The 17,026-nt window shown below is 50.4% G+C and overlaps 2 protein-coding genes across 23 annotated transcripts in view; one reads left to right on the top strand and one right to left on the bottom strand.

Moving 5' to 3' along the window:
* Positions 1-17,026, top strand: part of PLEKHA6 (pleckstrin homology domain containing A6) — a 163,919-nt gene that overhangs the window by 95,492 nt on the left and 51,401 nt on the right. For 21 of the 22 annotated variants that reach the window (XR_001824156.2, XM_037737333.1, XM_017525386.2 and 18 more), the window contains 2 exons: positions 11,103-11,183; positions 12,193-12,307. Coding sequence is in view for 21 of the 22 variants with exons in the window: in XM_037737333.1 (XP_037593261.1) it covers positions 11,103-11,183; positions 12,193-12,307 (196 nt within the window). In the remaining variant the exon portion in view is untranslated. Of the gene's footprint in view, positions 1-7,138; positions 8,974-11,102; positions 11,184-12,192; positions 12,308-17,026 lie in introns of those variants that run through there. The other variant, XM_017525390.2, reaches the window with a different exon arrangement.
* On the bottom strand, positions 11-808 carry LOC108302029 (60S ribosomal protein L7a-like). Its single transcript, XM_037737335.1, has one exon. It carries the CDS (start codon positions 803-805, stop codon positions 11-13), a length of 795 nt encoding a protein of 264 aa, XP_037593263.1. The 5' UTR covers positions 806-808.

Genomic DNA, 17,026 nt, shown 5'->3' with positions numbered 1-17,026 from the left:
CAGTATACAGTTAACCCAGTTTCGTGGCAAGTTCTTTAGCCTTTGCCTTTTCTAGCTTGGCGATGCGAGCCACAGACTTGGGACCCAGGACATTGCCTCCCCAGTGACGCCGGATCTCATCATATCTGTCATTGTAATTGGTGCGGATAGTTTCCACCAGCTTAGCCAAAGCACCTTTGTCTTCCGGATTAATGTGTGTGAAGGCGACAGCGGTGCAGGTCTTCCTGTGTACGAGACGTCCCAGTCTTGCCTTCCCCTTGATGATGCAGTAAGGGGCTCCCATTTTACGACAGAGGGCAGGCAAGAAGACAACGAGCTCAATGGGATCCACGTCGTGTGCAATCACCACCAGCTGAGCTTTCTTCTTTTCCACCAAGGTGGTGATGGTGTTGACTCCTGTTCGGAGGACAGGTGGTCTCTTCGTGGGGACGTCCCCTTTGCCAGTCGCTTTCTTCTCGGCCTGGGCCAACAGCCTCTGCTGCTTCTCTTGCTTCGTCTCTGGTCTGTACTTGTGGGCCAGCTTAAGCAGCTGGGTTGCTGTTTGGCGGTCCAGGACCTGGGTGAGCTGGTTAATTGCAGGAGGCACTTTCAGCCGCTTATAGAGGATGGCTCTCTGCCGCTGCAGGCTGATATAGCGGGGCCATTTCACAAAGCGGGTGAGGTCTCTTTTGGGCTGGATGTCTTGTCCAATGCCAACATTTTTAGGCCTTTTCTCAAATAGCGGATTCACCACTTTCTTGGCCTCCTGCTTCTTGACGACAGCAGGGGCCACATTCTTCCCCTTGGCCTTCTTTCCTTTCGGCATCTTGGGCGGTAGGAAGAGCGATTTTCCTTTTTTTTTAGACAGAGTCTCACTTTGTCACCAGGCTGGAGTGCAGTGGCGCAATCTCTCGGGTTCATGCCATTCTCCTGCCTCAGCCTCCCGGGGACTACAGACGTGCACCACTATGCCCAGTTACTTTTTGTATCTTTAGTAGAGACAGGGTTTCACCAAGGGTGGTCTCGATCTCTTGACCTCATGATCCACCTGCCTCAGCCTCCCAAACCACTGGGATTACAGGTGTGAGCCACTGTGCCCGGCCGATTTTCCTTTCCTTTTCGCTAAGCTTAGAACTGTGAGGGAACTGTATTTACTGAAGACACTGGGCTTGTATCCGCTGGTGGAAAGATGAACTGACTTAGAAGCGCATCTCATAGAATTCAAAACTATTATAACTGGAATGTGGCTTAGAGCATCTCTTGCCTCGTGCTGTCCAACAGAATGTTCTGCATCAATGGAACATGCTGTGACTATTTTGTCCCTTATGGTAACCACTAGCTCCTGTGGCTCCCGAGACACAATGACATGTGGCTAGTGTAACTGAGGAACTAAAATTTTGATTTTATTTAATTTTATTCAAAAGTTGAACAGCCACATACAGCTAGAAGCTATCAACTTGATGCCAATTTAGGATAGTGCTATCATTTTATTCCCTTATTTTATTATTGTATTAATGATTATAATATTAGCCACTTAGTAAGCAACGGTTATGTGCCAAGCATTCTTCTAGAGGATTTACATTTGGGATCTTGGTTAGTCCTCCCAGCAACCCCAGTATCATTATATGTTGTGGGTGAGGAAACTGAGACCCAGAAAGGTACAGTGACTCAGTAGTGGTCAGTTACCAAGACTACTGACACTGAGACCACCGGCCTTACCCTTTTCCCTAAGGACAATCCGCACAGTGTCCATTCCTTGCCATCACATGCCAGCTTTTTTCACAACTCTCCAAGTCCCTTTCCAAATCCCCCTCTTCCTCTTGGGGGCGTCAGGGGAACTCACAAAGGATCGTCTCAGTCCACAGCACGTGCTCTCCTAGGCACAGTCGTTTTCCGGCTGGTTCCACGGTGGCCCTTGTTCCTAGGCTCCCTCTGGATCCCCCAGCAGCAGGCAGCAGCGCACAGGGAGATCGTTGTGCCCTCAGCCCTTGGCAAGCTCCCCAAGTTCATGGGAAGTTCCAGACTCCTTGCTCCTGGCAAAAGGAGGTGTTTAAAATTTCCCACAATCCACCTGCATCCAGCTTACCTCGTTACTCCCAGTCTGAGAGAAAAGATCAGCTGAGCCCTCCTGGGGGCGGGGAGCCGGGGGCAGAGTGGGTCTCCCTGGGCAGGTGAGAAGCAAAACTAAACTAGAGCCTGCTGTTGCCCCCCACCCTCGCCATGCTGCCTCCCTGCTCTAGCCTGTTTACTCCGCTTCCCCGGGCAAAGCTTCTGCTTTGTAGACTCTTATCATAGCCTGGCTGGCCAGTAGGGAGGGGAGGGACAGGAGGGAACACGAGGCAGATGCAGCATGCACACTGATCCCACGAGAGGGATCTGAGGCTGAGCTCCTGCTCCTTCAGCCGCTACTCAGCCTCCCAACCGGAACAGCACGTGCCCCTCCTCCAGGCTCTGGTGAGCTGGCTGGCCTGCTCTACATCTGCCCCATCAAACCTAAAGTTATTCAGTTCCTCTGTGTGTGAGGTGCTGGGCAGGCACAGCAATAAAGGCCAGGCTGTGGACAGTGTGTGCGGCTGCCCTTCCATGCCCCTGCATCCAGGCAGCTGTGGTCAGACTAACGTTTGTGGGTAGCCCCCAGCCCACATCACACACAGTCCCCAGACCTGTAGCCCACAGATGTTATCAGTGAAAGGGTTTGCGGCTTTCATTACTGTGCTCTTGGAGCAGACCTTGAAAAGCTGGCATCTCCTGCTGAACCAGGAAGCGCTCTCCTGCTTTCCTGGAGATGAGGAGCTCAGATTGGGTGCATAGCAGGGACAGAAAGAAGGAAGCCCAAGGAGACTCCAACTTCGTCTGATCTCTCCTGTCGCTATAGCTGGGACAGTGTACCTCAGCTTCCCTGACTCTGAAACGGGCCTTTCTTGCCTCCCTCCCAGCATAAGGAACAGAGATGGCATGAGTTTTATTTTTCCCTTTGCTCCACACGCCTTCAGAGCATCATAACCTTTCTTCCTCTGCTGCCTGGTCCAGTGGGAAATTTTTGTAGTTTACTGAACAAGGCATCATTCAGTACCATTGTTTTACTGTCAAAATGAGAAAACTAAGGCACCAGACAGCTTGATTCTCAAATTGCTGGATTGGGAACCAAGAAGGCAGTGGTAGCTTTTGAGGATGGGGAAGGAGAGGGATCAGCCAGCTTCACAGCTCTCCAAACTAAGTAAAATTCCTTTCATGGGGCGGGGAAGGGTGGGGATATCAGAAGCAGATCTGCTGAGTTAGGGATACAGAGACTTGGTTCTGGTGACCTTCTGCAGACCCGGTGGCGGACAGCTGGGCTGCCTCAGCCTCTGAAGGGCAGGGGTTTGAGATTCAACTCAGAGCTGGAAGTGGGGGAGTGTAATTAATTATTGCCCTGCCCTGTTACCCCTTGGGATTCGTTCCACATTGCTGGCTGTCAGGAGAAGGCAACTTGGAGGCGAGGGGCCTGGAGCCTTTTTTCTCTGCTTCTGTCTGGCTTAGCTACTGAGGGAAGTCTGAGAGGAGGAAAACCCAGAGCTGTAGGCAGCTGCTTCTCCTTTGAATTCCCCCTCTCTTTAGAAGGGAACAAAACAAGAGCACACAGCACAAGGAGCCTGAGGAGCTCCAGGGAGCTGGGTCACCCCAGTTCCCCAAGTCGGGTCAGGGTGAAGGAGAAAGTGCCTCCCAGCCTGCCCATGGGTAGAACGGTAGAATCGCAGTTCCCCACAATTGGAAGACACTTCAGTGTTGAGGCAATTAAGGCCTGGCTGTACCCAGCAGTGATATTCAATAATTCATCGGCCAGAAAGGATGCTGGCCTGGAGATTTGGAGGGCCCTGTGAGGCCAGGCATTAACTCTTTACTCTCTGGATCATGGCGATGTGAGGAGGTCTCAGGCCCTGGCCCAGAGGTGGGACAGGGAAACTTGGGGGACTTGGGGAGCAGCTCCTCCCCCACCAACATGGAAGGGTTTCAGTGTTTGAATCACTGGCACAGTTATGCTATCTACTCTGGTTGTCTTTATTTTTCAGAAGACAAATCGGATTCCATAAAGTAAGACATCCAGTTTAAAGATGAACTAAGCTAGGGTGGGAGATCAGAATGAAGTTCCTGCGTGATCTCCATGTCTTCTCTCCTGCACACACACGTGCGCGCACACGAGCTTGAACCCATTACCATGACTGAAGTACCCCATGCCCTCCTGCCCTCAGCCTGCCAACTTAGGGCTCCCTACCTCCTCTCATAGGAATTAGGGACCACCCAGGCCCAGAGCAGGGGCTGGGAGACACTACAGTCAGAGAATGGGGGGAGGAACAGTGCCTGGGCTGGAAGGGAGGAAGAAACCTGGACCTGGCCCCCTGGTTTGTGATTTCCCTCCCTCCACGAAGCCCTCTCTTCTATCTTCCATTTGTGGTGGGAGCTGAGCTCAGGTAGAGCCCCCGCAGCCTTCCATAACTAGTCATAACAGGTTTTGGGATGGGGCTGGGTTTGTGGTGAGGATGGGCAGAGTTCGGCAGGAAAGGGAGCAGCATGGGGCTTGTCTCCTAGACATGCAGCCCAGCAGCTTAGGATATTCCAACAAACTTGCTTGGGGTAGGGAGGTGCCATCTTCTTTCCCTTCTGGAAATAACTGTGGCGTCCAAGTGGGGAATGAGCTAGGGCAGAGAAGAAAGGAGGGAGCCAGTGCAAGGCTGGGCGGCAGCCACTGGCACCTGGAGAACTGGTGTTTTGATCTCCAAGGAGCACATGGAGGAGAGACAGTGGGTGTTGATGTTTTTAGAGATTGGGGGTCTCGCTCTGTTGTTTTTTAGAGACGGGGGTCTTGCACCTCAGGTTGGAGTTCAGTGGTGCGATCATAGTTCACTGCAGTCTTGATCTCCTTGGCTCAAGTGATCCTCCTGCCTCTGCCTCTGAGTAGCTGGGACTACAGATATGTGCCACCATGCCTGGCTAAGGCAGTGTTTGGAGAGGCTCCTTCCCACCTGCAAATACCTAGAGGTGCTGCCAAGGCCTGATTCTCTTTGACCTCTTCTTTCTGTGGCAGCAATAGGTGGGAAAACAGAGGGCCTTTGATGAGAAGTTGGTTAGGAAAGTATATTTTCTCCCGGAAATGGCAGAGGGAGCTTCAGGAATCAGATGCATGAAGATGGCTGGAAACATAAACTGAGTTGGTTTTTAATTGGGCCAGGATGCTGGAGCAGATAAGGCTCCTTGAAAATAATGATGAGATCCAGAGAGGGAGGTGCAGAGCAGGAGCCAACCCGCTCCCCACCCTCCCCTCCTCTGTGGCAACAGAAATCCTCCCTGGAGCATGGACGGTTTCGGCTTGGAATTTGCTATCTGGAGAAAGAAGGAAGTAGGAGGGATGGGACCCCTTTCCACTTGCTTTGCACGCAAACCTCTCTCCACCTAATGAGCTGTAATGCTGGAAGCCAAGACGCCCTCAGGATGGGGAAGCCAGGCTGGGCTAATTCCTTGTCAGCAGATTCTCAGGAGCTATGGAAATGAAGCAGCTTGGTGTACAGCAGATAATCAAGAGAGGCCCAGTGGGTGGAAGGAATGGAGTATTTCTCTAGTCGTTCAATATTGATCACAGTGGGAGTCCCGGGCATTCAGCCTGGGGGTGTGAGTGCACGTGCGCATGTGTGAACACGCATGCCTGCAGAAGAGTGTGAAACTTGGGTTAATTTTGTCACTCTTGACAGTGTAGTGCCAGGTATACAGCACGTGGATGTGACTCTCCAGGGGGACGCTGGGAGATGAAGCACTGTGGAGTTCTCTCTATGTGAGGTGCTGTAGGGCTGAGGATGTCTCTTGAACTACAGGAAAGCTTTAAGTAGGTGCAGAGACAAAGGCTTGGAAAATGGAGAGGATCTGCTTTTTTTCTTTCTAATGTATTGGTCTCGGGACTTCCAGAGTGCCTGCCCCTGACACTCCCAGCCGCTGCCCCATACACAGTCTTCTTAAGCCCTGGACTATGTGTTTTTCACTTTTTCGCTCCTGCATCTGGCATAGTTCTTAATTTGTTTTTAAGTAGAATGATCATAGCCATGATCTCTTGTGCATAAGATGGTCTACATTTTTGAAAGTTTACAGCTATTATTTCATAGAGTTAATATATGTGCTGGTGAAGCGAACACTGTTATTTCATATGGGTAGAAGGTACCTCATTTACACACGAGAAAATGAAGGGCCCATGACATGAAGTCACATTGCTAACTCAGGCTGGATCTTGGACTTCATGTCTGGCCCCGCCATGCTTGTTTCCATTGATGGCACTGCCTTCGGGGCCAGCCTCATAGTGGATAAGTGACCACCTACTGGACTGCCCTGGAGTTTAGGGCTGCTTCCGCCCGCCCCCACACACAATCCCCTTTACCACCTGAGATTTTCCCTTCTCTTGGGCGGGATTTGAGAGATCCATTTGAATATGTATTCTTGGATTCATAATCATGGGTACTTGACAAATGGAAGCCTTTTGACATCCCAAAAGGAAAGAGAGAGGAAGGAGAACACGGATTACCTATGCTTGTTTCCCTTTTTAATGTCCTGCCTCTTGTAAGTTCTTCTTGGTGTATAACTAAAATGAAAATCTGCCATACCGTGCAGTTTATTGGCAAAGGGAAAGAGCCCCCGCTAGACAGTCTGTGTGCAGACTTAATTCCGAGGATTTCAGAGCTCCCGATGAGCAGGGGAAGCCCCTGAGCCTTCCTTCGTTCCTACTCCCTCATGCTATCTTTACAGGGCATAGGAGAAGTAATTTAACTTGCAGCTTAAGCAAAGGCTGTGGGAGGCCCCTGAGCTCAGCTTGAAGAGAAAGGGGATATTTTTGCCTTCTAGAGGAAGAAAGCTCATTTTCCCAAAGCACCCCTACCCCCTCCTCCTTCTGTGCAGATGAGCTTAATTTTCTTCCCCTCCTACTGAAGGTGGATCAAAGCCAAGCTACATATTCAGTGGGGAGCTAGGGAGGGAAGCTGAGTGAGGGGGCGAGGGGGCAGAAGCAGAGCTTCTCTCAGGGAGAGGAAGTAATTAATTTGAAGAGAGAGCTAAGATAGGGAAGCCCTTGGTGATAGAATGTCAACGCCCAAATGCAGGTGGCTAAAAATTAAGTCAGGGCTGGAGAATTTCTTTTATTCACTCATTCAACAAATATTTATTGAGCACATATTACGCACGGGCAGGAACCTCAAGCAGGCATCAGGAGAGTGCCCAAGAAACTGGATTAGGGACAGGGAGAGGATGCAAACTGAAAACTGAGGCCTCCTGTCACCAGGATAAATCATTTGCCAAAGTCCCAGGAAATAGCGGAATATATTGACCTTCTGGATTTAAGATTAAGCTGTTTAAATATGAGCAGCGATTGACCCCAGCTATATCTTACCAGCTTGTCTCATTATGGGTTAAATAATAATGTTGTCTATTTGTTTTTCCATTCACTGATCACATTATTCCCTGATCAAGTTCTGTGCTCAATCCAAAAAATTAGATTAGCCCCTTCCTTTCAGTGTCTGTTGTGACATCACAGAATTGCTATGGCAACAGACTGTGATGTCAGCAGACTGCCTGATGCTGCTAAAAAGAACCATGTTGGTCAAAAAAGGAACCTGTCATGTGAAGACAAAATAGAATAATATAGAAAGCCAGAGGACCTGAAATGTGACATCAAAAAGAACATCTTGGCAGGATAAGATAGCAGTGGGTCTGGAGCCTCCTTTGCTAGAATTCTTTACAGAAAAGCAAAGAACTTAATGAGGATTGATTGGAGAACAGTCTTGTCTAGAAGCAGGGGGATGGCAGCGATGACCTTCGGAAGGCCCTTGCAGTCCAAGGATCCTAAGACATGAAGGACATTAGGAAAGGGGACATCTGACCATCTTTAGCCACTGGAGAATTCAGGGGAATTAACATCGATGCAAACCTCCTTGCTGCTGAGCAGATCTGTCAGTCACCAGCTGGAATGCATCATCTCGTGTCTGGGAAGATTTTCAGCCATAAACACACGATGACCCCCTCTCAAGCCCCATTTGCTGCCCTCTTCCTCGCAAGCCTTGGGAGGAAGCTGTCCTTTAATATTGCCTGAGCAGCCTCATCCTAGCCACCAGCTCTGGTTCCACAACGTCCACGCCCATCTGGTCGACTTGCCACACACGGAGGGAAAGCAACCCGGTGCTGTCAGACAGGAGCATGTCAGGGACGGGGGGCAGAGGAGCTTCATTCATTATGCTCCCGTCCACACAGAAGAAGGCTGGGCAGGCTGACAGAAGAGAAGGAGACCTGCTCAATCAATCTCAGCTTCTCAGCGGCGGCAATAACAGCAGATGAATCTGGAGCTTCATTTAACCCTTATGCCCACAGGATCTGAAGGATCTCCGAGAAGCAAGTTGATTTTCAGCTCAGGAGCCTGTGTTGTGGCTTGGGAATTGGGGAGGCAGGAGGACTGTCTCCCTGCAGGTTGGGCTGTCATGAGTTTCTGCCGTGCAGATGGGAACGCAGCCCCAGACTCCTTCGCCCGCCCAGCCACTCTGCGTCCTTAGCTCAGTGAGGTCGGACTACCTGGGAGTGCTACACCTGCTCTGTGTATGCCTGTCTCTCCATTTCAGCATTTTCTCCTTGGGGAGCTGAACGGGGAGGATGTCATCCCCTCCTTGTTTATTCTGCCTCCAGTCCTCTGACCAGTAGCATTCTGGCCGAATCCCAGGAAGTCACAGGCCTACTGGGGCACCTGGGCGACCCCACCACCACCCAAGGAGAGTGCCCTCCTGGTTCTCCAGGGCCAGAGCCGGGAGGAGGGGGAATTGCTGGAGTCTCTGCCACCGATCGCTCTGCATCTCTGCCACAGCCTTACGAGTTGGACCGGAGGACTTACTTCTCAGAGGCATGGTAGGAGCGGGGTGGTCAGCGGGTCCTCTGAGGCTGCCAACCTGGGGACGGAGCTGCCAAAAAGATGTTGAAGTTTCGGGCTGATCGACGGGTCAGGTAGGGATTTCTTCCACGGATCATGAGCCAAGTTAAGTCAGAGCAAGCTGAGATGGCAGCTCATCCTGCTTGGATCCGGGGGCTTCAGAGTGAGGGGCCTGCTTGAGATGACCTGGAGAAGGAAGCACAGTTAGGTCAATGGTTGCTGCATTGCAGTGCTCGTGAAGGGGAAGCTATTTTGAAATTGGTAGTGCCGGGATAGAATGAGGACGTCATTTGTAGGGGTTGCTGGGTAGGAAAGTCTGGGGCAGGGAGAGATGTGCCATTCCCTAGAAGTCTTGTGATGGTTGGCAGCAGACTGTGTGTGTGTTTCTGTGTGTGTGTGTGTCTGTGCCAGTGCCTGCAGGGAAGATTTCAGCAGTTACCATCGGGAGCATGCAGAGCAGAAGGAGACTGGAGGGCTGGGGCAGGGGCAGGTGCCCTGCGCCACTAGGAAAAAGTAGACAACTTGACACCTCACAGGACACCTTAGTTGCCACAGACTGCTTGCCCCTCAGGCCCTCAGAGGGGACAGATTCAGGGGCAGACAAGGGTAACCGGAAACAGCTACCCTTCCTTGCAAAGACTCGCTGTGACGAAGTTGAGGAGCTTGTGCTTGTTGGACCTGGGAGGGAGGTGGGAATAACGTTTGGGAAGTAGGGAGTGGCCGATCAATGTGCTAGACTCAGAACCCAGGCCTGGCGGACATGTGCATGATTTTGGGTCCTGGCTGGCAAGCCTGGGCTGCAAAGCCCAGATTTCCACATAGACTGTAGGCGCTGCCTGCTGTGCTTTTATCTTCCTGCATGTCTTTGGATTAGATCTGAGCATGATTGCTTTGGAAACTGAAAAAGCACTCTTTGATATTATCTTTAGCTTTAGCAGACTGCCCCAGGGCTAGGATGTGTTCTGGGCTGTTGAAAGGGGGTCCCCAAAAGGTTATTTTCCTTTTCTGTTGCAACTGAAGGGACTAAGCTAAGATCTCCTTCCTCTGCTGCTACCTGACCTGCCACTTGTCAAGCAGAGCCAGCCCTCTGCTGTGGGCGTGCTTGAGTGGCCCAGTCTCTGTGGCCTCTGTCCTAGTGCCTGCTCCTTGCAGTAGACTGGCACTGACTCTGGGTTCTCCCTCAAGCGGGATGGGCGAAGAGGACCTTAACTCATCGAGTCTCCCCACTGGCTGGATGGTCGAATCTCCAATGCTACATTCTTCCCAAGTAGTTGCTGCCTACAGAATCGATCTCAGTGGTTGCCATTGTGGCCTAGACCCCCTGCATCAGCTCCTCCGCGTTCTGTCTGCTGCCTTCCTCCTCATCTCCCCTGAGAGCCTCCTGGGAACTGTCCTGACACTCAGTCAGCTGGAGGAGCCTCCACAATGCTGCTCCCCATCTCTCTCTGCACCTACCCCCCTTCCCCCAACCCCTGGTTCCTGCTCCCTTCTGCCTCCTGGCAGGCCGTCCTCACAACACCCTACCCCACGCCTGGCCACAGCATCCCTTAATGAGATCGACTGTTGAGCCAGCACTGACCTTCATGCCTGACAGCCCCTGAGGTCTCAGGGACATCAAGCAGTCCTTAGACAGGAGACCCTGGACTTAGGGGATGGGTGTGTCCAAGCCCAAGCTCAATAATGGAGTTTTTCAAGCTCTCGTTTCCTTTTAAGAAAGAGACGGAGCATGGAGCATAAAGCAGGATAAGGAGGAGGAGTCCAAGGTCACAAGAAAGTGTTTTTCAGCAAATAATAAGGGAGCATTTTTTTTCTGTGGCGCACTGGCAGGCGCCGTTCCCGGGAGAGAACCTGCCATGCGTGAGGTCCTGATGTGCTGAATTGGCTGCTGGAACCCCTCTTCCCCACCCTTAGGATCACCACTGAAAGAGTTCAGTGTGGCTTATGTCCGCCTCAGAGATCTCTAGTAAGTAGTTAGCACTGACTAGTACAAGGTGACCAGGCTTCCTTTCTTCCTTTCCCTACTCCCTGCCCCCAGCCTCATCTGGATGTCAGCCCAGACCTCCCATGGATCCCACTGGAGGACAGAGGCAGAAGCTCCTTACATGGTCACCTGTCCCTGTCACCACCCAGGGTCTACTACCCACTGGCTTTTGTCTCTGCCTTCTTCATCTTTGCCACAACGTCTCTTTTTTCCCCTCTACAGCCACAATGAAAGACGGAACACATTTCTACACCCAGTGACTGGCCAGGTCCCAGAGGAAAACAAAAAATTTGACTTGAAAATGTAAGTTTGCCCCCTACTTGCCGTTTGGCCTTTCTGTCCTTAGCCACCACCATCCCGCTGCCTCCTTGCAGCTGGGAAGCAGAAGGCAACGGGGAGGGAAGGAGAGCAGAAGGGCTTTGCAGGCACCCACCTTGGTTCTGAGGACTGGAAGCATCTGAGACCCATCTGGCTTGACACCCTCATCCACTTTTCCCAGGGTCTAGCAGAAGCCAGGTGGGTGCACCCCGCAGGTTGAGCTGATGGAATAGAAGACAGGTGTGAGGCTGGCGTAGCACTCAGGGGGCCTTTGAGGGAAGAGCTGAGAAAATCTGATATGGTCATGACAGCCAAATGCTAATTCCTCTCACTGTGGATTCTGGCTCACCGAATGAGAGGAGAAAAGAAGAGAAGAGGCTAATTAATTCACTCTCATAGGCCACTGGGCTGTTGTGTCTTTTAAAGTAGAGGAAAAGGTTCTACTTATTATTATTTATTTTAAAAGTCCAGGGCCTAGACTTCGAAAATAAATGTTCAAAGCTGGAAACAGGTGGCTTGTGCCTGTAACCCCAGCACTTTGGGAGGCTAAGGCGAGAGGATCACTTGAGTCTAGGAGTTTACAACCAGCCTGGGCAAACGAGTGAGATTCCGTCTCTGTTAAGGAAAAAAAAAAATAGCTGGGCATGGTGGCCCATGCCTGTGGGCCCGTCTACTCTGGAGGCTGAGGTGGGAAGATAACTTGAGCCTGTGAGTTCGAGGCTGCAGTGAGTCCTGATTGTGCCACTGTGCTACAGCCTGGGTGACAGAGCAAGACCCTGTCTCAAAAAATAAATGAAATGTCCAATGTCCAAGATCACTGGCATATAATTTCAGAAGGGCTGAAGGAGTGGCTGAGATCACCCCTCACTGGCACTCAGATCTAATTTTGTGCTGATGCTGAAACAGTAGGCGGCAGGGTGTGGTAAAGGGATGGGTGGTTTCCATTGTTTCTTGGCTCTCACCAGTCTCTTTTTTCTGGTCAACTTGAAATCAGATCGGCCTTGGACATGTCCAGTAAAACAGGTGGGAAACGCCCGGCTACCACCAACAGTGACACACCGAACCACAACATGGTGTCCGAGGTCCCTCCAGAGCGGCCCAGCGTCCGGGTGAGTCCAGCCCTCCAGGCAAGCTGCTGGGCTGGAAATGTCTTCAGTGCATGTTTAGTGGGATCTCTGGGAATCCTAGGAAATCGGAGCCTGCCCAGCTATTTCTGCAGGCTCCAAGAGTAGGCAAGGTGACCCAGGAAGAGAGTGAAGACTAGGAAGAGAAGAGGGCTCAGACCAGAATGTCGTAGAAGACCAACATCTAGACCAGGGGCTCTCAGCCTCAGCACTGCTCACGGTCGGGGGCTGGATGATCTGCTGTGCTGTGAGACTGTCCTGTGTGTTGTAGGATGCTGAGCAGCATCCCTGGCCTCTGCCCACCAAATGCCAGTAGCACCTCTTTTCCAGTGGTGACTATCAACAATATCTCTGGACATTCTCAGATGTCCTTGGGGACAAAAATCTCCCCAACCTAATTGAAATGAAGGACATGGTGATTGAGAACTCAGAGAGGGAGAAGGAAGGAAGAGAGCCCCAGGAGAAGGAAATCTAGAGAAGAATGTTGCAAAGGCTGAAAGTGTCCTCTGGTTTTAGCGGCCATGTGGTCACTGGGGACCCTGACAAGTGCAGTTTGAGTGGTGTGAGAAGAGCCAAAGACAGGCTGGAGAGGTAAAAGGGGGATGGGGGAGGAGGCCTAGGAAGAGCAGAGCATAGAAACTGCTCTTCTGAGGAACTAGACACCAAATGGTAGTATATCATCACATAACGGAGCACTCGCCAAAAATTAAAATGAACTGGAGCTATATGTATTAACAAGGATAAATCTTGAAAATATAATGTTGAGTAAAAAGCAAGTGGCAGAATGTGAGGAATATGATGTCACTTATGTAAATGTACAGACATGAAAAGCAGTACTACATATTTATAGAAACAGCTGCAGTAGAAGTGCATAATCAAGGATAGGAAGCCTAATTTTGGGTCAGTGGTTGCCTCTAGGGAAGGAGGAAAGGTGATGAGACTGGGGAGGGGCTTGGGGGAGTTTTAGCCCCAGTTGTCTTGTTTTGTTAGGGAAACATGAAATGATGATCATCGGATCATTCCCTACTTTTCTGAAACGTTTGAGATATTTCCAAAAAGTGTTTTTAAAGACACTTGACTGTGAAGGGAAATGGAAGAGCAGGGAATGGAAGCTAGAAGTTGACTCAGGACTGGAGGGAGGTTTCATTCATTGGTTTTGTTTGGTTTTAAGATATCAGAGGCATGAGGGGAATGGGCCAGTCGGTAGTAGGTTCAGGAGAAAGAGGACAGGGAGTAAGTCACGTTTCTATGGAGACAGAGGGAGTCAGATGCAGAGGTGCTGTTAGACTGGATGAGGAAAAGCCACCTCTTCCTGAAACTGCATTAAAAAAAGGTGTGTAAGGCTAGGGAGTGGGTGTCTAGGAAATTAAAGAGACGCCCACATGATGTCCTCAACTTGTGCAGGAAAGGAGGAGGTAGGGTTTTCTGCTGAGAAGAATGTGGTGGGTGGGGAAGCATCGGGCCGGGGGCTGGGAGCTTGAAAATATGAGAGACAGGTTTGGGGAACAGGAATGACGGTCAATGAAAAACACATGAAATCTTGCCCTATAATTTCAAAGGATCATCTGGGGCAGTAGAGTGTGATTCTGTGCAGCCCCAAACCTGAGGGTTTGCGTGGGTTTCCTCCAGCATGCTCATAGTCTTGCTGTGAGAGCAGGGAGGTAGGTAGTTGGATTAGCCTCAGTTTGCCGAAAGCCGTGGCAGACAGATAGGAGGCTAGGATGTTCAGGAGTTAGTGGGAGGTTGCCGGAAGTGGTAAATTATGGGTGGCAGCTTCTAGGCCATGGAGACAGGAGGTAGAATTATGAAAAAGTTGCACTGAGAGAAAAGGGAAGGATTTAGGATTTGCATATTCTTAGAGTAGTGGTGACTTCTTCCATTAGAAAATCTGTGATTATATGTGTATTTTTGTTAGTCATGTTCAGATAATAATTTTATTTCCCAGTTGTGGGAGTACTTTATAATAAAGCCCAATTTCTTCCTTACTTCCTTCTGCAAGCAGTTGCTGAGTGCTTGTTATGGCTGGACACTTTGCTGACTCTGGCAATAAAAGTGAAAAAGACAAAAGCGCCTCCTTGCAAAGAGTTCATGGTGCAATGAAGAGATAGGAAGCTGCATTGTGACAGGTTTTAGGCTGGGGTGTCCAATCTTTTGGCTTCCCTGGACCACACTGGAAGAAAAATTGTCTTGGGCCACACATAAAATACACTAACACTAACAATATCTGATGAACTAAAAAAAGACAAAAAACAAAAAAGACTCATAATGTTTTAAGAAAGTTTGTGTTGGGCTGCATTCAAAGCCATCCTGGGCTGCGTGTGGCCTGCCGGCTATGGCTTGGACTGCACAGATGTGCAGGGAGCCAGATGTAGCTAACCACTCAGGGGCATCAGGGCGGCATGGAGCGAGGGTGTCTGCAGCAGACTTTCAAGGATGAATTGGGATTTGATGGTGGATAAGAGAGGATGGGTCCTCCCTCAACACCAGGGAGCACACTGAGAAAGGCACAGGAGAATGGAGAGAAGCAGAGGCAGGGCCTGTCTGGTAAAGGGGCAGAAGATGGGTGACGGGCCCTGCCAGGCCTCACAGGTCTGTCCTCTGTGCTGTGCTGAGGAATCCAGCCTCTCTCCTAAGTGCTGGGTGCAAGAGAGAAGAAACAGGATGATTTGTGTTTTGGAAAAAAAACCTTAGTTCGTTGTAGAGGGCAGACAGCAAGAAGCGATGAGGACCTTTAAGACGCCAATAGTGGAATTTGAGAGGCAAGAGCGGATTTGAGAACTGTTAAGAAGACAGACTCATCAGCCCTGTATACATGATGATGTAAAGGAAGGGAGGAACAAGGGACCCACGTAAGACAACGCCAAGTTCTGGGGAGGGTGGCTAGGTGGCTCATGGTACCATTCACCAGGATGAGAAATACAGAACAGGCTTGGTTAGAAAGAGAATGAGTTTGGTTTTGCACTTATTTAATCCTGGCTAGACAATTAGGTATCAAATGGGTTGGGCTGGGAGAGAGGTCTTGGCTATAGCGTGGGGAGCTTTTCTCATATTGCTCAGAGCTGAAGCAGTGGGTATGGATTAGATAACACGGGCACGATGTAAAAATGAGAAAATAAAAATAAAATAATAAAAGCGTGGTTGAGGCCCACCTACTTGGAGAGTGGAAGTAGGGGAGGTTGAGAAGGAGTGGCCACACACGGAGGTACTGAAAGGAAAACAATAGTGTTGTAGAAACCCAACGAAGTGTTTCAGGAAGGTCTGAAAGGCTGAGATTGCCCAGTGCTGTAGAGTGGTCACAGACTGTGCGGCCTTAATTTCATAACAGGGCAAGAGCCATGTCAGAAAATAGGTAAAGAAAGCTTAGGAGCGATGGAGGGAAAGTTGAGACTTGGCCGGGCGCGGTGACTCACGCCTGTAATCCCAGCACTTTGGGAGGCCGAGGTGGGCGGATCACAAGGTCAAGAGTTGGAGACCATCCTGGCCAACATAATGAAACCCCATCTCTAAAAATAAAAAAATTAAAAAAAAAATTAGCCAGTCCTAGTGGTATGTGCCTATAGTCCCAGCTACTTGGGAGACTGAGGCAGGAGAATGGCTTGAACCTGGGAGGTGAAAGTCGAGATCGTGCCACTACACTCCAGCCTCGTGACAGAACGAAAAAAAATGAAAATGAAACAGAAAAAGAAAGTGGAAACTCTTCCCAGGAGCCTAGTACTGACGAGTAAGTGAGGGAAGGCATTACCTCACAGTGGACAGTGGGTGTAGCATCGAAGGGTGAATTTGGGTGTGTGTGTGGCAGTGTGAGAGAGAGATAGAGACACTTTCAGATGGAGAGACTTGAGTCCATTTGCTAAGGAGAAGACGTCAGTGGAGGAGGAAGCATCAGAGACATATTTGAGAGGAGATGCTCAGTGGAGCTTGGTCTCAGAGGACACGGCGGGTCAGAAGTGCCAGTCTTGGAAGGAGGGCAGCACCTCTTCTTTTGACATTGGAGGAGAAGAGGCAAAGATATTGGTAAGGACAGTCATTTTCTAGGTAAAAGGGTGTGAAATTGAGGGAGTGCGTGTCTAATAGCCTTGAATTTCTCTGTGGAGGAGCAGGTCCACTATGGGGAGGGCAGAGGCAGGGGAGGTTGGGGGGCGGGGAGGATGGTGAGGGTGTGGAGTGGAGCTGCCGTCTGGGGCTGAGCCCCCTGGGAATGGGACGGCAGCTCTGTGGCAACCTCATCTATATGGCAGTGTGATTTTTGTTTTTTTCTCCAACAGCACCGTAATCTGGCTCTGAGTGCAGGGAGAGTAGATCATTTGATGAATTTGGAGTGCTGTATTGAGTTTTAGAGAAAATGAGGTAGGAAGACAATAGATTGGGTTCGTGAGAGTCCAGCTGATAGACTCCACCATGGGGCCTGGGCTTTGTGGGGAAATAACTAAAGCCGGGAGGAGCTGATGGATCCAGAAAAAAAGAGAAGAATTGAGGAGCTGGGGACCTCAGTGAAGTAGGAAAGCTGGTGTTGAGTTAATGGAGTGAGAAAGCCCAAAGGGTGGAATGCTGGGGTCAGAAAGCAGGAATCCTGGAAGTGAAGATAGCAGCAGAGGGGTTTGGGGTGCTGGGAAGATTAAAACTGTAACCCTGGGAGCGCGTGGCTGGAGTGCAGGTGGAGACCCTGGGAGCGTGTGGCTGGAGTGCAGGTGGAGACCCTGGGAG

The sequence above is a fragment of the Cebus imitator genome, unplaced genomic scaffold (genome assembly GCF_001604975.1).
Source record: "Cebus imitator isolate Cc_AM_T3 unplaced genomic scaffold, Cebus_imitator-1.0 Scaffold38, whole genome shotgun sequence".
Taxonomy (NCBI): domain Eukaryota; kingdom Metazoa; phylum Chordata; class Mammalia; order Primates; family Cebidae; genus Cebus; species Cebus imitator.
Note: the sequence above shows the minus strand (reverse complement) of the source record. Positions and strands in the feature narration are given on the sequence as shown.

What these genes read in the sequence shown, in the direction of transcription:
- LOC108302029 (XM_037737335.1), bottom strand. Translation starts at nt 805, where the DNA reads ATGCCGAAAGGAAAGAAGGCCAAGGGGAAGAATGTGGCCCCTGCTGTC.